The sequence below is a fragment of the Crassostrea angulata genome, chromosome 3, assembly GCF_025612915.1.
Source record: "Crassostrea angulata isolate pt1a10 chromosome 3, ASM2561291v2, whole genome shotgun sequence".
In the NCBI taxonomy this organism is placed as follows: Eukaryota; Metazoa; Mollusca; class Bivalvia; order Ostreida; family Ostreidae; genus Magallana; species Magallana angulata.
In genome coordinates this window covers 26014740-26039776 of record NC_069113.1, presented here as the reverse complement: position 1 = coordinate 26039776, position 25037 = coordinate 26014740, and the positions used below count along the sequence as shown (strand labels likewise).

At 34.0% G+C, this 25037-nt stretch overlaps 1 protein-coding gene and 1 pseudogene across 1 annotated transcript; both read right to left on the bottom strand.

Annotated features, from left to right (window-relative positions):
- Nucleotides 1-10111: 10111 nt before the first annotated feature.
- Nucleotides 10112-13301, bottom strand: LOC128176817 (fucolectin-like; annotated as a pseudogene).
- Nucleotides 13302-19020: 5719 nt separating this feature from the next.
- Nucleotides 19021-23383, bottom strand: LOC128176816 (uncharacterized). Its single transcript, XM_052843364.1, has 2 exons — nucleotides 23089-23383; nucleotides 19021-19655 (listed from the first exon to the last, which is right to left on the bottom strand). The coding sequence occupies exons 1-2, from the start codon at nucleotides 23381-23383 to the stop codon at nucleotides 19021-19023; spliced, it is 930 nt and encodes a 309-aa protein (XP_052699324.1).
- Between the last annotated feature and the right edge of the window lie 1654 nt (nucleotides 23384-25037).

Sequence of the window (25037 nt, the reverse complement as noted above, 5' to 3'; positions counted from 1 at the left end):
CGATGTACCCACATTTAAGGTGAATTTTTATTTTATTAGACGAATTATCAACATATACATCACTAGTAGGATTACACTTCTATATAGTGCGCATGCTGATAATATATTCTAAGCTGTGTATACAAAAGTCGTCTTCATCGATACGGACACAATCAATCTTTGAAACAAGGATTGTAAATGCAAGTAACGGTTCACAGGAAATACATTGACCACGCGACGAATCATAATGTAAAGACGAATGCAGTGGCAAGATTTTTTTTATGTAAGGGACAATGTCTTAATATTCAATTACAGCTGTACTTGGGAATTAAATAATCAAGTTTTTTTGACGGAATAAGTTAAATTTATCATACATGTACATGTTTACACGTGATATCGACGGCCACTTTCTCCCGCGGTATTCAAAAACACTTGTGTAACAAACTTTAAAAAAAAATCTCTTGCATCTTTCCTTTCGTTTAATACATTTAACTGTTTTAAGCAAAAATTCTCCACAACTAGCTATCGCTTATTCTACATAAAGGTATAGGAATATTACTTATTTATCGCCATCAACGTACGTACAATGTTATACTTTGCAATTTAATATATAAAATACAAGAGAATATTTTTGCTTTTTAATCAGTATTGTACAATTAAAAACAAGAAATGTAACCTTTTTTTATGATATATTATTATGTAAAAAAAATGGAACCTCCAAAATACCATCGTATTTACAAAGAAATGTACAATATATTTCCTGAAAATCGGAGATCCATATATATTCAAATAATCAAAGAAGAGGGGGGAATAAGATGGCGCAAATGCCCATTCAGTTTAGTAGTGAAATACAATTTTAAATTTATTTTTCCCAAATTAAATCTATTCAAATATATTATAATACAAATTTGCAAAAGCAAAATTTTTCACTATAGTCAGTTTTTAATATATTTAACAAAAAATAAGAAAAAAAATATTGTCGGAAATTTTGGTGGTATCGATAAAAGGTTAGCTTATGCCAGGTATTCTAACCACTGATCCATTTCAGACACAACAAAGTGGGCTTTTTAAATATTATGTATTGTATTATTTTTTCAATACGTTCAGTTGTTTGGATACAAAATGATATTTTTAATGTATAGTGGGTCATCTCTCCACGTTTTTGTTGATAGAAATCGGTTTGTTTTCCAATAGACCTTAATTAGACTATGAGAAAAATATGGAGCACAGACCAACTCTATAAAAGAAAATGAAGTTCTAAAAAATGACAATATTTGCAGGTTTTGATACGTATACGCCTGTTTGAGTCAACACATTCCAAGTATTGAACATACCTATAGGCTACAAATCAATGATTCGTACAATATATATTGTTTTAAATGATTTTAAAAGAAACCATCAGATTTATTGATACTTTAATATTTCAATAGCCTGTCCGACCGCGTATGTACGAAAGCCAAGAAGGATCATTCGAGATTCGAGATTCAAAATACGAGATTCGAAATACGAGATTCGAGATTCGAAATTCGAGATTCAATATCTAAATTAACCAATCAAATCATGGATCTGAAACCTGTATCCTAGCAACATCAAACTGTTCTAATTAAAGATCATTCGTACATGCTCTTTCCTACAAATAAATGTCTTAATAGCTCTTATGTAATGGTTATAAAATGGTTAAATTAACATTAATGAATTAACCCCACACAATATAAACAATTAAATGAGTGATAACACTGTTGGCTTTGCGAATCTATGTGATTTTGTTTGTCCTGTATGTATTTTCCCCCCGAACCATTTTAACCCGTAGTGTATTCGCCCCAACTGTGTAAAAATCGGCTCGCGAAAAAAGATCTGTTTGATCTAAATAATTAAAACTGAGTGTGGTTTTAGCTATGAAACGAAATTCAATGAAATAATCGACATGTCAAAATATAGGTTATGATAAAGTTTTAAACCATAGGAGATATAATGATTTACAACCTCAACGACAACAATCCAGATAGGAATAGTGTATTGTAGGGTATCAATGTCATTGTCGATATGAGAGAGAGAGAGAGAGAGAGAGAGAGAGAGAGAGAGTTTTGTAGTGTCATATTCAATTTTGATTTAGAATTTGAAATTGTTTGATTTGATACAAGCATAAACAGACAGTTAAGCCACTCAAAGGAGAAAATAGAGGAGGTAGCTAGGATAGGGCAGACCAACTAGCAAGCTTTAATTTGAACGGTGTTAACGTTTACATCGACTCTCTGACTCTCTCTCTCTCTCTCTCTCTCTCTCTCTCTCTCTTTCTCTCTCTCTCTCTCTCTCTCTCTCTCTCTCTCTCTCTCTCTGGGGTAATTGTGATTTCTTACATTAGCTAGCAAAAATGATAAAAAAAAACATGGAATTTTCTTTAAATTGTGTGCGGATGTTGTACTCAATAATCTGTTTTCAGTATATAAATTTCGGGGGGGGGGGGGGGCTATTTTGTCCTAATTTAATTTGTCAGTTATTCTGTTCCCACTTCGTTCTCTCTTCGTTTTCCAGGCTTTTTTTTTATTTGGCTCGGCAAAATATATCCGTACTTAATTAAATTTGACTCTTATAATCGGATTTAATGTTCCAATAAATATAGGGTAGGAAAGAGTAGACGGGACTTTTTTGCGCATATCCTACTGTACCATTCATTCAACACAGGTATTAGCACTCATCGAGTTCGACTTTCATTTTTTTATCCACTGGTTTTAAAGCTATTAATTTTTGAAAATATTTCGAATTTATGACCTGATTATTTTTAAATTAGAGCTGCGCTGGTGCATCTATTTACCCAAATGGACCAAAATATAACTAAATGAATCTAAAAAATTTGACAAAATTAGTTTTAAACGACTCATTTTTCAATTATAATCGGGTATGTCCTTTTGAAGAATCTTGAACCACACACATGTTTAGCAAATAAAACGACAATTGTTTCATTTTTTTTATGGGGAGGGGGTGGTGCCGGTAAAAGACATGTATTGTTTGTGGCAGTTGGGCTATACTCTCATTTGTTATAATAGGTATTACTACATATTGATATAAAATGAAAGTTTCCAATTACACTGTACATAGCTTCTATCATGCATTTTGACCCGCGCGATACTTTAAGACAATTTTTAAAGCATTTAATGTAATTCAACCGATCATTTTTGGAAGAAAAAAATTCTGGATCCCCGCCTGATACGTCCGCCTCCATGTACATTAGAATTACATGTACGTTGACCATAATATGTAAACATTAACTTAATCGGCTATGTTATCATTGTTATGTGACGATAACATTTTTTATCAATGTATTTGCAGGATAGGTAACAAATAAGAGCCTATTTGTTGATTTTCGCACTGGTTATTTGAGATAATTTGCCGCCATCTTCTATGCATTCCCCACACCACACACAGTTTCTTTATTTGGTGTTCTGTGTGTATGGCGACAAATTGGTAAATTTGCACTTCTCGCCCCTTGTAGCTATCACCCTGATTACATTTTATCTGGCTAAGTGTAATGTAGTAGTATATTAAGTACACACATCTTTGCAGTGCTTATTTACATCTTTAGAGTGTTACTTACATACAAAGTAAACTTTTGTATGATTTGTATGCAATTATTGTCAATTTTGATGCGTTGAATGGGGGGGGGGGGGGGGGTAGGAAACTACAGAGACACTCAACTTGGGTGTGATACATATGCCTGTCTATACCTTCTATTCTTTCTTGTTGATATATCAATGAATGAATTATAACAAACTACAACAATAGATTTTAAAAAATTCATGCACAATCAAATTTTTAAAATTTTACTGTTCTCTGCACAAGAAATCGGCAATGTGAACAAATTGGCACCCTATTATCCCTACCTTTAATTGTTCAGAATATGTATCCTTCTATATTGAAAACAATTCCAAAAGTAAGACTCATAAGAGGTTGTTTACTCAAGAAAAGGGAAAAAAATTGTATATATTAATAATTCCGTATGATGTGATAATATTTCAATGATTAGTTTATTATATAATATAATAATCATAGTACTAGTGTATGCCTGTATACATAAAAACGATAAGTAATACTTATATTTATTGGTAAAACCTGGACTGATTATTTATATTTAGATTAAAACGTATTTTAGATACTAATCTTCATGCGCGGAGGAGGTCTATAAAGGAGGGGGTCAGGGGGTCTGGACTTTCCTCGGGAAAATTGAAGCTTAATATACATAGTAAAATTATTGAAAATTGGCCTGGGACCCCCCTACCGAAAAAAAATTGGCTCCGCTTATGAAGCTCTCTACCATAACCGCATTTGTACACAAAAAGGGTGAATAAAGCCGGGGTTTAAACTATTGGTGGTGAAATACCCCAGGGTTCAAACGCATCAGGTGGAAATGCACAAGGGCAAACAAAATCACATAGATCTGCGAAACACACTGCATTATTACTATTCTACTTGAATATTCTGTGTAAAAAAAAATACAAACAATTATTTAGTTAGCTAGGGAGAAGTGAACATAGCATTTATTTGTATATAAGAGCATGTACTAATAATCTTTATTTAGAACAGTTTGATGTCGCTAGGATACGTGTTTTCAGATCCTTGATTTGATTGGTTAATTAGATATTGAATCTCGAATTTCGAATCTCGAATCTCGTATTTCGAATCTCGTGTTTCGAATCTCGTATCTCGAATGATCCTTCTCGGCTTTCGTAGGTATGGGCATTTTACACGCCTTATCCACCCATCTTCTTTGCTTTAGATAAAAATATTGCTGAATTCAATTACAACTTGTAACATAACATGTTGTGCTGTAAGAAAATCATGTTTAAGTGGAAAAAAGATACATGTAACCTATGCACTTTGTGTTCTGAAATTAAAGATATTCAACATCTTCTATTCAAGAGTCAGTGAGAATGTACGGAGCATTTGTAATATATTATCTTTTGTTATGAAAGTGAAAATTCAATGGAAAGATGTTATTTTTGGATTCTATTTTGAATGTAACAAAAAGACGCGCTTATTCAACAAACGCATTTCTTTCGTTGCTTTAAAAATATACAAATACAAAATGTTTTGCAGAATAAAAAATCTTGATAAAACAGAATATAATCTAAGAAATCATGTTAAAAAGTGTACTATTTTCTTTTTTTTTTTTAGTTTTCTGATATATATTTATATGATTTAGATATACATAGAAACTACATGTACGAAATTGAATAAAACGATCTAAAAAATAATGCAGTCGTACTGGGTACTACAGAAGTCATTGAATGTAAGTCGATTAAAATTTCTAGTAAACGTCAGTCTATGTATACTAAGTTAATTTTCCAGAATACCAGTAGATTTTGAAAATATAAGTGTTTGCTTTGCGTGTCAGTTGTCTTGTAAATCCATCATGGCCTTTTCAGAATCACTGGTTTGTTCCGGGTCGCTCTCTGACTAAATATGAAAGTCAATTGATTGGACCTTGGATGTTAACCCGCCATTGAATACTAAGTAGTACTCATTTAAAAAATTAGCTAATTTGGTATTTGTAAACCTCATTTCCTTTGAATGTCAGATAATTTATCTCACGACCACTGACTGACCATCTATATTTATACAGGATAGAGGCAACTCCATGGTGACCATCTCTTTTTAAAGTCTTTAGTAGTAAATAGTTTCATTTCAATATTGTATTAAGTTTGTAAATAGGACATTAACATTTCAAAACACATCGTTATTTCTTCTCTCGACCTTTGAAAAATATATTCCTTTACCAATATAATAATCAAATTACCTACATTATCCATATCTGGATTACCCAATAGTACACTCTGGGTATCACATGGTATTCTCTTGCCAGATCCAGTTCCAACATACATATTGCACATAAGTAATTGTTTTTTATCTTAGAAAGATATATACAAAAATTTATTTATACCTAAAATTCTATGAATGATTCTGCAATCAAACCATACCAGTTCTGTATCTTTTGTGATTAACTTAGAGTTGCGATATATGGGGTTCAAATTAAAGTCAGGTTCAAGATTAATAAAAGTCAATAACCCATTAGCAAATTCACGTATTGGCCTATGCTGTTGTTTAGAAATAAAACAGTAATATTATGTTCTTGAGCCTTTTTATATCTTTACACAGAATTTTTATACATTCTAACTGATATGGTTTCACTACTAATTCATGTGAAAATTGCCTGATACTAGGCCATGATCTTAATACTGCCTTTTTTTAGCCTTCATATTTAGTAAATGGTAGCTTACATGTAACTAGGTAATCATTGGTTATTTGTTCATCATAACTAATAAAGTTTCCCTGCTTATCCAGCAGATCATATAAAATATAAAAACCATTTTCATGTTAAGACTTGTAAAAAATTTAATTATTTTGCACACTGATCTTCTCGTTAAACCACAAAGGTTCTAATAAAATATCATGTTCACAATTTAGCTCTACTAAAGTCCAAGAATTCAGTAAGTAATTCAAAGTAAAGTAGAGTTTCTTTCCAAAATAGATTTGACGTTGAATTAGGTTTTCGTTTAGAATACTGGGATCCAAATTGTATGAGACGTTACAATTAACTACTTCATTGAAAAACAAGGACCATTCCGAATTAGAGTGAGGAAGCCTTCTTATCCAAGTAGGTATTTATCAATATGAATCATTCTACATCCACCTTTCTCATAGTCCAACTGTAAAGTTTTTCTAGATACTTTATCAATTGTATTACCCCAGATATATATCTATAGAAAGCTTGCTCTAATTTTTCACTCCACTGAGAGTTTGGTTTAGGTAACACTGTAAATAAATAGGTAAACCTGGATAAGAATAAGCTTTTCACAACTGTAATTTTGCCAAGAGGAGAGATGTTTCTCTTTGACCATTGTTTTATTTCTTTTTTGTTTCGACTTACAGGAATTTTTTTAATATGACCACGCAAACTATAAATGTAAGTAAGTTTATTACGGTAACCCCAATTCCATTTTAATGTCATCTGGTCTGTTCCAGTACCACTCCCTGAACAAAGATGTTCGAAAGTTAAATAAAAAAAAGAATCCATCCAGATGTTAGTAAGGTTCTTAAATAGTTCACCTTTATTACCAAATTTCGTGATATTTGTCTTTTTTAAGAATTGAAAATTTGTATATAATGATGACCTGATTTCTGACCTAATCAATACCTGTCTCTTGTTTGAACATAGATAATTGTTGTTGTTGTATTCTTTAAATGTACGTGCACGCGGCGCCTTCCCTGTCTCAATTTGTGCAATAATGATGCTATTTTTTTGCAGAAATGATGGTTATATCAATCAAATACTTACGATGATTATATATAAATAATTCATACAAAACATAAAATTTGAATACAGTTATTGAGCCCCCCCCCCCCCTCCGAGAAATTCTTAACTAGAGACTAAATGAACAAGTTTTGTTGAACAGAACATTTATAAAACAAATTTTTACATCATATTAAATTGTTACTTTATTATTTAAATTATTAGCAAGCGCAACTCGCCGGCGCGTAACGCCGGCGCGAAGCGAGCTCTACCGGCAAGGCGTGTGTGAATAGAAAATTCGGACTAGTTGCACATTCACTAAACGGATTTTTTTGGCGTCAGTAAATCGGACCAGTAATGCATTGTTTTAATCGTCCAAGTAGTTCCCTGTTATCATGGCAATTTTTATCACTTCACACTCTCACGAGACAATATAAAAACAATAACGATGTATACGGCATACAGTCTCTGTTACCTCTAAAGTTCACCTCAGTACACTCTCAATCAAAAATAATCGAGTGACGTCACAATGGTTTACACTTTAGTCCGATAAATTTTTTCGACGTCAGTAAGTTTTGACCCACAAATCATTTAATATTTATTCGTTTGATGAGATATCGGCGCTTCTGATTGGTCGAAAAAAATTTCTTTGATACCTGCATCAATAAAATTTTCGCCGGATCTACTTTTCTCAACTGTTCTGATCTAACACTATTTATAGAACGGGAATTTCCAAAATAAACACTGTCAACAAAGTGTAAAGTTGTGTCTGTTTTATTGTCAGCAAACAAAATACAACTTTATAAACATAAAAACTTGAAAGTCTAACCTTCAAAAATAAACAAAACACAATATCTTATTCACGAAATAGAAAATTAAGCGTCTTCTCACGATTTCGTCTGCTTGAATAGATCAATCAACATTACTGCGAGGCTGGCTGTTCCTTTTCCAGAATAATCATAACGAACATATAGGCCCATACACTTTCACGGTAACACTGCTGTTCAAATTGGGTAACGATGATTTTTAAACTGACACAGTACCCTACATGATCAGTCATCAGAAATTCAGAATAAGCATCGTTTTGAGTACAATGCATCAACTCCCTCGGCGCATTCCAAGCGGCAGATACTATAGTATACCATTTAAGTACATCACTGGCTATATAGGTACCACAATGTTTACAAAAGTCGCTCATACATACTATTCTTTGTCGACATATCAACTATTTTCGTCCACGATCGCCTCTCCTTGGATGGTTACGTCCAGTTGCATTTTCCATCGATCTCACATGAAAACTAGTGTTATTACGAATTTTTCTGTACAGTGAATAATATCACAAGCTATCGCATGTATTTTCCTTTCGTTTTCAATTCAACCGGTTCAGATTTTAACTCACTATTTGTATTTAATCCATTAAATTCAGTTCAATAGCTCTGCATCAGCTGAAGGCGCATCCATTTTGAATATTGTTGCTGTTGTTATTTTGTATTCATACGCGCCGCTTCATTTACATTATTTACATTTTTGATCAATGACACTTCACATTTTTTGATTTGAAAATGTTTTATTAAATGATAAGAAATGAAGATAATAATTTTTCTATTGATCGACGTATCAAAGAAAAAATTGACCGGAAAACTTTTTCATCAATGCGCTACGCGCATTGATGAAGTTTTCCGGTCAATTTTTTCTTTGATACGTCGATCAATAGAAAAATTATTATTTTCATTTCTTAATTCATAGTACCAAAGGTTTCCAACCTCACGTTCTCGCGATAATGAAAGTAAAAATTTTGAGAAGCATATAAGATGTGTGATTTTAATAACATCATGCTTTTTAAGTAAATAAAACAGTATACTTCGCGTACTTTTATTTCTCAGGGGAGTTTTAAAGAGTCAGACGACACTTAACCGTGAACTTTGACGTCACAATAAGGGAAATTACTCTAACAGAAGTTAATATTGTAAATCTATCAAAATTTTGCAAAGCCAAAGAATGAGGACATTTCTTCTGATTCCGATACAGGAAACAGTTGTAACTTGCACTCATTTGGATAAATGCTCACATTTATTTTATTCACTATAATAACGGTAATTTCTGGAACGTCCACGTAGCATCGCCTTTTTAAAATGGGGTGGGTGGGTGGATGGCAGCCTCATCCAAAAAATTTCTACAAGCAAAACGAAAAAATTCATGAACATTTTTAATCTTTCAGGTTTCTTTATTTTCACTTCCATTCATTACATGCTCAAAATCCCAAAGGGGGGGGGGGGGGGGGCAATTCCATGTTCTTTTAATATGATAAGCAAATATTTTTGCTTATAAAAGCGTAAATTAAAAAAAAATTAAACATTAATTTTTTTTTAAAAGTGCACGGGGCAAATCCATGATAAGTCAATTTTCTATGTGTAAATTGAAAAAAAAAATTAAATATTATTTTTTTTAACATGGGGGGGGGATGCTCTATAATGATTCAATTTTTATATGTAAGTTTAAGAAAACATGTCTTCTGCAAAAAAGGGGTTGAACCGACGTAACAATCACTTTAAAATAGGAGATACAGAGCAATGAACATCTTTATAATTCAACAACATTGAATCTGGGATTAAACTATTGTTTTACTTATAAATGAATAAATTATAACAAAACTAATCTTATAAACTATGAATAATGTAAATTTACTGAAAAATAGGTATGTTTTATTTTATTTTGCAATCAAATTCATTTACGTTGTTAATTTTTTTTTATTTATCATAATTCATTGTTTGAGCACATGCTGTGCTTGCCCCAACGGTCGCACCGTAAAACATATTACATTTATTATTTTTATAATTTATCATTTTATCATAATGTAAAAATTTCAACTTCACAGAGACTTAACACATTTGTCTCTCCTGGCTTGGATTGGATCATTAAATTTACAGAACTCCCCCTAGCGTTCGGTGGACATTGAAACAGCACAATGTCTCCAGTGTTTGGCAACTGACCAGGAAAAAACCCACAGCTGTTGGTCTGGCCGTTACCACCGTACGTGATATAAAAATTCACCAAACGGTCCGCTGCAAAACAAAAGTTTTCAATACAATTGCGTTTCTTGCACATATTATAATATAAAACAACTTCGTTTTCAAGAACAATCACGGGTATTGTACAAATAAAGCTGAGTCACGTCTTGTCATTCAAGCTTTGTAAATGCAGGAGTTACCTTACCACAACAATCCTGTCTTGTGTGAACGATTATTCTCCATATCGTTATAACTCTTTAAAGATTTATCTCCAGCCATGGATCAGCTTTAAATATCGAGCTGAAAATATACGTCGGGTCCGGACAACTGGTTAGACCATCTACAGCTTTAGAGGATGACAAAGGTGTAGAATAGAATATGTCTATGGAGCTCGCTGTTGTGGATGCGTGCAATGCCACTGATTGGAAGAAAGAAACTTCCTTTAAGTTTCAACAATTGATAAGACCGCAGAACATTAACTGGCAAGATTGGAAATATACAGCTTACGTCAGTTTCACTTGTTACAGTCAAAACATTTGAAATGGACACATCCTCCTCTGATTCAGCATTTCTAACTTGCATACTAATATAAGGCGATCGAAAAAAATTTTTAAAATTAGTATCAGAAAAGCGGTTGAAAAACTTTTTATATCATCAATAAGTATATAATCAGCAAATATGAAAAGATAACAATTCGGAGATATCATACGCAGGGCAAAGCATTGTCCGATGATTTCTTATATGAAAAATTTTATATATTCTATTATTGGATATAATTTTAATATTATGGGAACTTTGATTGTTCTTCTCTGTGAATAAATCCCACTTGATATCAGACTTGTGACGACTGATTCTCTGAAGTCATCGGACAATGCCTTGCCTTGCGTATTATCTCTCCCGAATTGAGATCTTCTCATATTTGCCGATTATATACTTATTGGTAAAATAAAAAAAATTTCAATCACTTTGCTGATACTAAATATAATGTTTTTCGATCGCTTTAATTAGCATGTATATAGCAAGTTAGAACTGCCGAGGTGGACTGAAAATACATTTCCTATAACTACATGTACAGTTTCAATTCAATGTTTTCTCAGACGTCCGTGTCAATTTGTTCCCGCCCATTTCAAATAGTTTGACTGCAACAAGTGAAATTGACATACGCTGTAGATGTCTAATTTTGCCAGTTAATGTTCTGCGGTCTTACAATTGTACTTAAACATGTGCATTATAGTATACATGTTCAAAAATACTGTCAAAATATAAGGACTACCACCAAATTCGTTCTCTATAAACCTTATTCGAATTGTTATATAACATGTACACATGCTACTCAACTTGTAGAATGGTTGCAAACGGTAAAATATTAATTGCATTACATGTAAAAGAGAAACTGAAGTATTTGTGGCGATAAAAGGAATTGGTTACATTTAACGAAGTGATTTATTTTTCGATGAGATTGGCCAAAAAGCGATTTTTATAGGCTAATTTGGAATTTTTTTCTGTAGAATTTTGAAATTTTTATAGTGTTTCTTCATTCTGATTCAACAATTTGTATTATCTTTCTTTGTTATGTATAACGATTATCGAAACTGTGTAGTTAAATCAATCTACAAAGGATAAACATAATTATATTTACCATTAGATCCATTTTCGGCAGTATAAATTTTGTTGTCCTATTGGAATGAAATGAAAAGCAAGGATTACATTTGCGATTATTATAAAACATTTGTCATAGTATAAAATTTTATATCTTCATTCATTTATTGTTTTAGTAAACATGTTCATTTTTGAACAATTTAGTGCTCTGAAGCAATTCGTGATCCGTCTATTGCGTTTACTCTGCATTGTGACGTTATGTCACAAGACTCTTTTACTCAAATACACTGGCTCATATAATATTTTTGATTCTGACGTCAAATACTCTAAGTGTGTCGAATTTAATGAGACAAATCGATAAAACAAAGCAATGTGGGTAAATATACCTTAAATCTGTACCAAGATATACATGTATATGCAACAAATTTTGACGATTTTAAAAAATATCAGACATGTGAAAATGTGCAATTGAAAAAGATGAAAGGGAAAATATCCAAGATAATTTCATTCACACATTATCATTTTTCACGCGGAAAATTCACAGTAACAAAAACTGATTTCTTACGAATATTTGACATCTTTTCTCCATTTGGAAGTCACTCCGAAAACATCGCACAGTTTTTAACGTTATCATGCGGGTCTGTTGCCATAAAAAAAATCCCCATAGACATAACATTTTTAGCCGTGTATTGAAACCTGATAAGCTAGAGGGAGCGTTTCTTAAGAGAAATCTCTGAAATTTTTCATAATTTTTAAAGAGCATCGTTTGAACTCTAAGGTATTTACAAATATTGAATAACGAAGCAAAATGTGAATTGAGAATATCTTGAAATAGAGAATAAAATACGTTTAATTAAAATGTTGAATCATGACAGTCAAATTGGAAAGTCCTCGAATAAGTTTAAAAGACTTCCACGATTTTATAGTATTAATTAGGAGTAATTTTTTAAAGAAATTAAACGGGCTATTTTAGGGATATAAATTAAAAAAAAAAAGAAGTTGCAGAGCAAATAATTAAAAATTTTTTATTCAGGGACACAAGTCTACACATACCAGCTCAATATATCTGCATACTTCGGATGTTTTCAAAGCCGGCACTCCTTCGTGGGGATTAACAAACCATTCACAACATCCTCTGCATTGAGAATTGCCAGGTCGTATTCTACAAAGCTCTATCCCAACGCACCGCTCGTCTTTTTCGCATCTCGAAAAACAGTGATGCAACGCAGCACCATATGTTTCATAGTCGTTAGTCCATAATGGATACGCTCTTTCCTCAATTAGTTCCACACTGGCTTTGATATTTAAGTTCAATGTTGTACATTGTTGTAGCTCAATTTCTTTTAAGTACGTCGATCCTATATACCAATTAAGCGTAAACAAAAACATAAGCCGCATATTTCACAAAATGTTCACCGAATTTACTAGTTTTGCCGTCGTCTGTAATGTTGTGAAATACAGTAACCACACGTTCATAAGTTTTAAGGAGACAATGTAACCCATCTTTAAATGATGCATAGACATATATTTTCATTATCCTTTCTTTGAAATATGCCATTATCCTACGATAATGAATATTTTCAAATTACCAGTTAATTATGAGAATGTTTTCTTTTCCCATGAGAACCTGCACAATACTCTGTTTGTGCTTCTTGGATAAAGAATTACCCAATATGATAATTAAATTGTAATCAGAAACAATGCATGACAAGTAAAGCTATTTAAAATTGAAAAATTAAAAATTAAATTCAGTGCAACTAAGTTGATTCTGTTACCTTAAACTGTGTGCACTTCCATTTCGTTTATTCGATCTGAATTTTTAATAACCTCTAATTATGTTGCCTGTTGACAATTCCTTTCTCTGTCGTTTGGATGTTTTAGTAAATCACAATTGTATGTTAAACTTTCAATATTAAAACATTATTATATCGTTAAATTCATGATTGTATATTTTTAAAAATAAGTTCTTAATTAATGGTCTACCAAATTATCTCATATACTATTAGCTTTACATAACTCCAAAAGATTTTACTGATAAACGAACATGTATCAAATTTTGTAATAACACTTATAGCGAGCGAAGCGAGCTCAAAGAACCAGTGCGCGCGGGAAAAAGAACAAGCTAAACCTACAGATTCATCAACAAATTTTTTTGTCTACGTTACATTATGCTCTAATGCTCTCTCTATGATGTTTTCACCCGTAGTGCTATGCCAAAATGACGAACATTTAAGGGGGATGTGTGGCCATCTTGTACAATTGAGAATAAGAATGTAAACATTTTTTGAACTGGCTTGTTCCAGCCCAAAACTGGCCAAAAATGTTGCCAAAAAATATATAAGCAATAAATATTAAGTCCTACATGTCATTTTGTTTGAAAAGTATGCCTACAAGAACAGGACAATGCCTTTTTAATCACCCAGTACAGCTGTGGAACTGCGCAGCTCAGACATATTTTGAAGATTTAAAAATCTGAAAAATTATGAAGGGGGTTCATTTGTGTCTCCTCTACAACCATTTGTTGAGAAAAAGTTTGAATTTTGCTCATTTTAAAAGTTGTAACTTTGCCTCAAAACAGGATGCCCTGTTTTTATCAGTTAGCATAGGATCTATTTTTAGAACAAGAAAATCCAGTCTATACTTAGAGCTCTTGTGTCTATGGAGAGACATTGGCGTTATATTTTCATAGAAACAAATAATTTATATGTAAATGTCAATTCAAAACAATCCGTTTTGAATTTGATATATATCTCTATACCTGTTCCATGTTTGTTTAATGGACTTATTTTTAGTTCTATAAGTATAAATTAAGGTAAATTCTTTTTAGAAGGGGGATATGGGTCTAAAAAAGTGATTATCTTAAATTAAAAAAGTATGCATTTTCAATAAAAATATTTCTGCGATGTACCTCCATAGACACAGACAAATATATCTTGTGGTTTTTTGAGACCAATTTTAACAGGTCGAGACCACTATATTTTGTGACGTCGGCATAAATTTGCATACGTAATTAGCCATCTGTTTACTTTTATCGACTAACCAATCAATTGAATGAGTTGCAAGGCATTGTGGGCTACTGCAAGTTTCAGTGTATGCAAATCATATTGAAAATATATACCATTTTGAATTTTCCTGTGGAAACTCATTTTGAATGATTTTTCAGAATTTATGAAATTAATATGAATAGTTATGTCTGAACTTCAATTTCTATGCTCACATTTAAAAAATATTGCATATGTGGACTTATATCAACCTATTTAAATACCCCATTGTTAATGTTCAAAAGAGAGGTACGTCCTATTGAATTAGAAGCAGTGAGTACCATTTTGTCACGTGATACCCATATTTGGGACAACATTAGTAGAATGCAAGTTGATATTTTCTTCAGGGACATTCATCAGAATGCTTAACGGACAAAATACTATATGCTGCATAGCTTGCGCTTCTGAGTTTGACGTATATTTGTGCATTTCTACTAACGTGGCTATTCACGTATGTTAAAAAATATACAGTTAGTTGTATTTATTTCTAGTGCACAATTATAAAGCCACCAATACACAATTTTGCTGTTTTTTTCTTATCAAAATCTGTTTGTACTTGTATGCGTATGTTTGTCAGTCGTTTGATATGATCATTTTTGAAGCAACAATTGATTATTGAAAACAACAGTATTTTTCAATGTGAGCATGGAACAAAGTTAATGGTGCGTAATCTTTCCTTTTTTGCCTTCTAAAGTAAAAATCAAGATGTGCAAACATTCCGGCAAGCAATTAAATATTGTGAATAAAACAGACAAAAACCACGTATGTTTGTTGAATCGTAAACACATTGTAGACCGTCATGCATTGCAACTCATTCACTGGATTGAAGAATGTGTTTGCCGAAAATACTGTCACGTGTTAAATAATGCTATCCATATAAGGTAGTGTACCCGACCTGTTTAAGAATAAGGTACCTTACTTTGAGACAAAGTTACAACTTAAATAAACAAGCTTGGATTTTTTCTCAACAAATGGTTGTAGAGAGGGAGGACACCAATGAAGCCCCATCATATTTTGTCAGATTTTTAAATCTTCAAAATTAGTCTGTAGCTGCGCAGTTCGACAGCTGCTCTGAGTGACTAAAAAAGCACTGCCCTGTTCTTGTATGCATAGTTTTCAAACAAAATGACAGTTTAAATTACATGTACATTACATTACATATTTTGTAAACAACTATAAGACTCGAGCTTTGTTTACATAACAACAAACTCTTACCTCTGTATCTCGCTTTGAACTTAACTTAAACTTTCAATATTTTGATCAATCAATTAAAATGCACCAGTAAACTATTTTATACATAAAAAATAAAAATAAAATTTTTAATCTCAAATCATGTCATTTCATATCAATACATGTATATTCATTTAATACTCTGATCATCTAGATGAGCCGCAAAACATATAATTATTATGTTAAAATAAAGTATATAAAGACATGTTTACAAAATACAGAACTACATTTATACACATACAGTGGGGCCTCAGATATCCGGACGCCAGATAACCGGACCCTTCAGTTACGGACGATTTTATTTGGGAACATATTTTTTCGTACGTTATTTTGTCTCATTTATCCGGAATTCCGCGGTCCGGATCCGGACAGTCTTTTTCTTAACACAAAACACTGATCAGATTTACTACTAATCTTGTTTCATTTAACCGGACGGTAAAATTTGATGATATCCTTCTCATTACAAAAGATAACCCCTGTCAATTAAGTTTCACACCTTTTTTTACGTGCTAGACCCTCATAAGTAGCTTGTATAAACACACTGACTTGCCAAATCACTTTCAAAAATTGGAAAATTGCGAACAACAGTGTATCACACACATATAACACTAGCTAGATTCGATTATCATTGTTGTCCGGTTAATATTTCATGACAAAATAATAAAATAAAGCAGAGTTCTTTATATCTAAAAGCGTTCATATCAACAGACAACTCTAGCATGTGTTGCTATATGGTATAAAAGGCAAGAAAAAACTAGTATCAACACTGGGAGCCATTGTATACAAATACATTATCATTCATGACAACAGTAGACACATTTCAGATATCCGGACGCTTCATATGTCCAGACGATTGGACTTGGGAACGAAAGCGTCCGGATAACTGAGACTCCATTGTACACGGAAAGGATATTTTATTTTATTTTTGCACTGCACAAAAAGAAACATATAACTTAAGAAAACACAACTTGCAACATAATGTTATTGATTCCCTGAATATAGAGAACCCGAAAGTACCATGTCACTATCGTATTATTGGAATAGTGACTTTGTGAAGCTTCGTATTTTGCTCTTATCTTAATGAACAGTTTATTTTAATTTGAGAAATACTGTGATTTATAGAATTTAGATTGCACTAGTTAAAACCAAAACAATTTACGTCTTCTAACAGTGTCGTAGAAAGTATCGAATCGTGCTTACGAGACACTAACTCTTATTATATCAAACTATAGTGGTGCGAACGAGATAATGATGTTTGCCGTGTTACCGTTTAAAGGAAAAAATCCAATTTTTACTTTCAAATGGCCTCTAGAGAGTTTTGAAAACATGAATTCTGTATACTAAGATTCATTCGCCCACGTTTTTTTTTTCGTTCCTGTTGGCCTTGTTGCCAGCGGACAAATTTAAGACATGGCGAATTCCAATCTCTCATATGATCTTTCTTTAAACACAACTGTCATAGCGAATTCAAGACGAAACAAAACTGTTTGCAAGTGAAGATGGGCGAAAAATTACATGGGGCGATAATAACCCTGTATACAGTAGTAAGATCCGTCATTTTATTATAACCCCGATCTGACAAGCGGGGTTATACTGTTGTACTCTTGTTTGTCTGTTTCTCTGTCAAATTTCTGTTGCATTTGTCTCAGCACTTGTTCATACTTAAAAGTTTAACACATTCTTTGTTTCAGCGTGTTATATGGTGGGATTCATTTTTGTACCAATCAGACAGCAAGGTCCTGTTGAATAACGACTTCGGTTTTTTAGCTTAACTTAAATTTTCAACATATACAATATGGTGAAACAAATACTGAAAAACATGTATTTATATTTGACTTAATAAAAAGGTTTTAATCAGAATCAGCTGTTTTGATTATAGTAATGCGTAATGTTGATCAAAATGTGAAGAGGCTTGATTTGATCCGAACGTTTCCACATTCTACACAATTTGTCGTGATTGCAACGGCAATAGTGTTTTTAAAATATTGTTTATGATATGAAGTACAATATGTTATAAAGAAAAGCGGGACCCATCATGCCATGCTATTTGTTGGTACTTTGACATCAACAAGAACCAGTATGCAACAATCTTTATGATATCGATTTAAGATTTCAAAAGTAAACAACGAATCATTCTCATCCCCCTTTGTTTAAAAAGTCATGACTGCAAATACTTCATAAGAACTATTTGACTAGATGTTTATTTAAACAATAAAAAATTTTCTTTGGTGATTCATGTGGAATATAAAGATCGCGATATTGCAGAAAAAACAAATACTGTAAACCAACTATTATCAAAGATGAAAGTTAAAATAAGGGAGTGCCAGTATACCCAATAAATAATAAAAAAGGAAGAATTAGCTAGTTCATACTGAATTCTTTTTATTGGCTGAATGGGCCATGGCCGTTTAAGTGAGGGAGCCGAGGCATCAATATATAGCCTTGTATGGCATCCCTAAAAATGCAAAAATGGTGAACCCTGGGAACAGATGTTCACAATTACATACTGTCAAGATAAGCACATATTAGTTATAACCAAGTCCAATGATACTACTGGTAAGCCTAAAAGCTGCCACGAGACTATGCCAAATGCTATGGCATAGTCTGCGCCACCAGTAGTAAAAAAATAAATAAATAAATAAGCGCCCCCATCGCCACAGAAAAATGAAATTTAGATAAAAATAAAAAGGTAATCAGCAAAAGGTTAACTAGTGATCAAATATTGATCACTTTCAGATACATAACAGAAGTGCATCATAGGCAAGATCATTGTCTGCCAATATCAAACTGACTGGGTATATAAGTGCAAATAAGTCAGGAGCAATAATATAATCAATGCAGCCACTACAAATTTGTGACTGAGACTATGACCCGTTAACTAGTCATAGCACAGCCATGGCCCAAACTCTCCCAATTTTGGTGACACTTTTTCAGTGGGTTTTGTAATAAAAGTCTGCAAAGCTTGTTGGAGGCGGTACAAGAAAAATTGGTTACCAAGTTCAGAGAGATGAACTCCGTCAGGGGCAAACAAGTGCGGACAATCAATCTGAATTTCTGGATATCGAATATATTTCCCCCCTGTGCGGATTAAGGCGGTTGCAACAAAACTGTTTAACCGTTTTTTGACCATATCCATTGCTTCTTGGTCAACACCGCCTCGCCAGTGCTGGCGGGGGAGTATCTGTGACCAAACCAAAACAGTGTCGGGCAACAGCTTGGCCAAACTGACCAAGGTGTTGTTGATTTTTAGTCTTAAATCAACAGACTTCTCACCTTTATCACCCGGTATGTTATTGCCCCCACAGTGCAATACGAGGAAATTGGGTGGGTCCTCTACTTTTAGTAAACACTTGATTTTCGGCAGAATTTCCCCCCATTTCATTCCACCCTTACCCTGCCAGAAAATTGTTGCCCGATGCCTTTCTAGCTCGAGGTGAGTTTGAAATATTGAATGCCTTGTCTGACAAAAGGCTCTCTTAATAATGGACGAACCCACAATCCAAATTCTAGTATCTACAAATACAAAATTAATTGAACGGGAAATATATACACACATATTACGTATTCCACAATAGTATGTTAGTTTATGTCTAGATATGACATACAGAGCTACCATTGTAACCCTGTTGTGAAATAAATAAAAACAGGGCAGCGTGACAATAACAAACTAAATTGTATAACACCTTAAATGCACAATATAAATGCTAGCAAAATGCTTAGCTTCTGATGTACCTATACATGCAACGAGATTTCCAACGCCCATTGCCCGCAATATCCATTTGACTCATTCCACTAGCCCATGCGTTGGAAGCTGCACCGATGCGGAATGAATGGGTCTTATACATTTTGGTGTCCAAACCTAGCATTCTAATAGCCTTGTTAAATACCGATTCTGCTTGATATCTGGTCACTGGATAGCCAGACAAATGAATGAAAAAGGCTCCGGGGGAATTTGGTCTTAAAGTTGCATATTTATTTAGATGTTGGATAGGGCAGATTGGGCTAGCGGGCACTAAAGTGATTGTGGCACCCTTTCCCTCTTGATCAGTTTTGGAGTGTCTTAAGGTTATAATGACTGAATTGCTGGTTGATAACCGAACATCGCCTACTTGTATTGCATGACCTGGTTTTACTTTTGAATCCTGTACTAGCTCCCCTATTCTAAAATATCCAAAAAATGCTGTGCAAAAAAGTGCACTGAATAAAATAGATTCATAGTTTGATAGGCAAACCTGAGGAAGAATAGAAATTAGACCTTGAAGGATGCTGATGGTTATTGGTTTGCGATTGTCAACTCTTGTGTTCATACGACTAAATCCGACCAATACCTTTTGTAATATAAATGATTTTGTTGTATCCAGAAAACCCCGGATTCTGCAAAAATATGATATTCCTGCAATATATGCTTTGACTGTGCTTGATGAGAATTGTTTAAATGAGAGATACGCTACAAAATGGATCAAGTCATTAGGGTTTGGTGGCCAAGTTTGATTACGTTCATAAACATGGCAAAATAAATTAAACTGATGAACTGCTGTCATGTATAATTTCTTTGTGTTTTCAGACAAAGAACAACTTAGCAATACTTGTGCTCGATATTGTAGATGAGTCTGAGGAATGAGTCTGGAACAGTCGATGGGAGCTGGTCGGCTTCTGGAAAGACATGTCTGAATCTGTTCCACTGCAGACGAGAGAGAGAATCAGCTTTAACGTTTTGAACTCCTATAATATGCTGCCCTTTAAATTGAATATTATGCACAAGTCCCTTCAGGACTAACAATCTTAAGAGAATCATGACTCTGGGTGATTTGGATGTTTTAGTATTTAAAATGGTAACAAGCGCTTTATTATATGTGTGAAGAATTACTCTTTTTCCCACCAGCTCCTTACCCCAAATAGAGAATGCCATTGCTATGGGAACCAATTCTAAAAATGTGATGTCCCTAAATATGCATGCCCCTTTCCAGGATTCAGGCCATGTTAAAAAGGCCCAATGAGTTCCAAAAATAGCCCCACAACCTAGGTTTTCAGAACCAGCACTGTCTGTGAATAATTCTAACTGAAAATCATTGGCCCAGTCTACCTGCTTATAAGAATTTATACCATTAAATGACTCCAGGAACACAAGCCACATTTGTATATCTTGCTTCATTTCCAAAGAAACTCTACGTTTGTGATAAGACTTGCTAAGGCCGGTTGTGGCATCATACAAGCGCCTTACGAATGCTCGGCCTGCTGGAATAGCTCTAATGCAGAAATTAAGTAGACCAGTTAGTGACTGGATTTCACTAAGGGTCACCTTTTTACGGTAAAGAAAATAGTTCAGTTGATGACGTAATTGACCCAATTTGTCTAAGGGAATACTAACCGTCTCTGCAACTGTATCGATTTCGAGTCCTAAAAACACTAATTTTGTTGTAGGACCCAAGGTTTTGTCAAGGGCTAGTGGAACCCCTAATTCATCACAAACACTGGTAAATTTTGACACTAGATAATGGCATTCCTGAGTCCCAGGAAGACCAGCTAGTAGAAAATCATCAAGGTAGTGCACTACGTTATAAGATTGACACAGAGTTTTTAATACCCATTCCAGAAAGGAGGCAAACTTTTCAAATTTAGCACAACTTACTGAACACCCAAATGGCATACACTTGTCAATATAAATGTAATCATTTATCTTGTAACCCAGCAGCTGAAAATCAGATGGATGAACCGGAAGTAAGCGAAAAGCACTCTTGACGTCCAAACGAGCCATTAACGCACCTGAACCTAACTTTTCTAACATTTCAAGGGCTTCTTCAAATGTGGTATATCTAACTGAACAATACTTGTGATCAATATAATCATTCACACTATCACCAGCTGGGTGAGACAAATGATGAATTAGGCGGAAAGTACCATCCTTCTTTGGCACCATACCTATCGGGGAAAGTCTAAGGTTATGAAGTGGGGAGTAAGGGAAAGGTCCAGCAACCCTGCCCATATTTATTTCTTTGTTAACCAATTGTATGGCTTCTGTGGTAAGTAACTTTAGAGACTTAAGGTTGTTACAGTTGTATGGCCGTCTAGGACCTTCATAACATAATTTAAAACCAAATTGAAACCCCTCTAGTAATTCGAGGGCATTTTCCTTAATAGGGTATTTTGCCAAATATTTGGATAATGCTGGGACTTTAATGGGAGTGCAAGCAACATTACTGACGTCTAGCATGCAAGGGAAGGGGGATTCTGTTACTGTTTGTGGCTGGTTTAACTGTTGACTGAGGACGCCAGGTTGATTGGAAGTTTCCAGATCTAAAATTCAAGGAATTTCGAGTAGTGTTTCTACACATTGTGTATGGGTGGGGCTGTGAGCATAATATACACAAATGGCTATAAAGACAGTTTTGCCTTGAACATGCGCCCCTGTAATTAAAATTATAGCATTTCAGAGGCTGGGGTTGGTTTACCATATGCTGTGGGGAAGGTGCGCTGTTGTACATGTAAAGCAGCCATAGCTCCTGATCCACTATAGCAAATGACATTGAAGGATTGCACTCTTTCTTAAGTCTGAATTGGATGTCATAATCGCGCCACCCCAAACCATTGACCCGATTTGCCCCAAGCCGTATTGTGTGAATATATTTAAACAGGCCTGAAGTTTCTGTGGGATGAGCCAAAGCAAAGATAGATGCATAAACAAGGAAAGCATCCGTCCAGACCTGAATATCAGTGATGGGTCTTAATTTGGATTTAGCAGATAGAGCCAAGCTGCCATTTTGAAGTGAGAAATACTTTGTATCATCATTTGGGTCAGTTTCGGTTCTATTGTTAATCAAAGATGCCAAATTAACATATTCACCATTACCAATTTTAATTTTGACATTGTTGGGTACATTATGTCCCAGTTCATTATCGTAACTGGCTACACGTGCATTCGAAAGTTCAGAACCAGACTGAGATGTACCTTCTTCCTGCGACTGAGGACTCCCTCTGTCTTTTAAGATGGTGGATATCCGCTCCGCCAGGTCTTGCAGTTGGTGAGGAGGTAGCGGCTCCACAGGGGGAGTTTCCTGTGCACCAAGTGTGTAAGAAGGACCAGGGATGGACTGGGGCAGTTCAGGTGCCAGATTCATCTGAACTTCAGGATAATCAGTAGTCGAAGGGGCTGAAGGAGGCTCTAGGAGAGGCAGTTGCTTCCCTGCTCGTTTCCGAGGTTGATAGGGTTGGCTCTCGCTGCTCTGTGTTTTCCTCTTCGGCATTTCGTTAAAATCTTCTGCTTTGACTGATGATGTAAATGCGTACTATAATGACGTCCGCAATTCATGATGTTCTCACTAATTTTCGCGCGCAAAGTCATTAAAGCTCAAATTACGAAATTTTATAAAAAAGGAAAAATATTGTCCGTTCACTTTGATAAATGGATTTAACCTTAAATGGTGAAATCCTATTATTCGCGGCGACTTTATTTAGCGATTAATAACTGATGAACTGGTTCGCGACGACTTATGTTCGCGACCAAGCCTTATCCATACCTGTGTTGTTATAACAACCATACGAGAAGGACTGTTTCGCGGCGAGAAATATTCGCGATAGCAAGGCACTCACAACCAACAATTGCAAAAATACTTATAACAAGGCAAAGGTAAACCATAGTGAAATATTTTCAATGCACCCTTTAACAAGAAAACAATTCTATAGAGACAACTTCAATCTCGAAAAAACTATTGCACTTTCTTGGGTTAAAAGTTGCCTTAAAACTTAAATCTGTACTTTTTTATACCTGCAAACATGCCTTTTTATGTGCCCCTACAAAACTGGTATATTCCGTCTGTAATGTTAAAAATTATTTTTCTCCCATATGTTTACTTTTTTTTTTAAATACGCATTTGTAAGTAATTGAACAGAGCGATAAACTTGAAATTTCGTCGTTTAACAAAGCACTTCCTTTTACGCGGCATAATGTTGCAAACAGTGTGCATTTAATCTATAGAGACATTTAATATATTCGTCTCTCTTAACAATCGCTATGCTCTAATTGTGCGTTGAATTGCATAACTTAAATCGAACACACATTTGTGAACAACCGTTGACAATGACTGTGTGTTGATTTAGGAAGTGTTATTTTTAACTTTGAAAAGGTTCAGGGACATTCCCTTGAAATTAAGTTTCTTATAATTATTAAAATACATCTCATTTGTATATTCACTCAAATCAGACATCAATTCATTTGGAGCAATTCATCTGCAGCAAATTGCTCAAGGATATCTTTAGAACGACTAATATTTGACGATAAATCTCTTTCCCTTTCTTATTACTTGATCACAAAAAGAGTCGTTCTTGTGAAACTTTACGACAAACCAAAATTTATAACCGGTTTATTTATTAAAAAGTCAAAAATTTCTGGAATTTCTTCAGTTCCCATTCAGCAAACATACCTATAATTCACTCCATATATTGCCAAACACCAATTTCTGATGAAAATTGCTAGTTAGAACGTGTGCACATTCTTAAATACTGGTTTTCTGAGATTTTTGCCCATTTTTCATGGTTTTTTTTCAGCTTCTTAGACCTTCACCTGCTAATTCCCTTTAAGGGATTGACATTCCGTACAATATGTGTGTTACACCTTCACATGTCAGAAACTTACAAGTGTATAGTTTACTATGTTCCATCCACTTTCTTTTTGTGTTGTTTTTCCTCCCATCTGTAACTTGCAATTTCACTGTGTAGTTAACACAACAGTCATAGCTACAAGTTGTGCATTTTACTTCTTATTCTCATGTACTTAAAATTAGAGGCCTATTTATTGAATTCCAATTTCAACAGAAGACATCCCTCTAGCTAATGATATTCATTAAAATTCAATTCATGAATTTTAGCAACTTTCATAAGCCTTAAGGTACAGCAACTCTG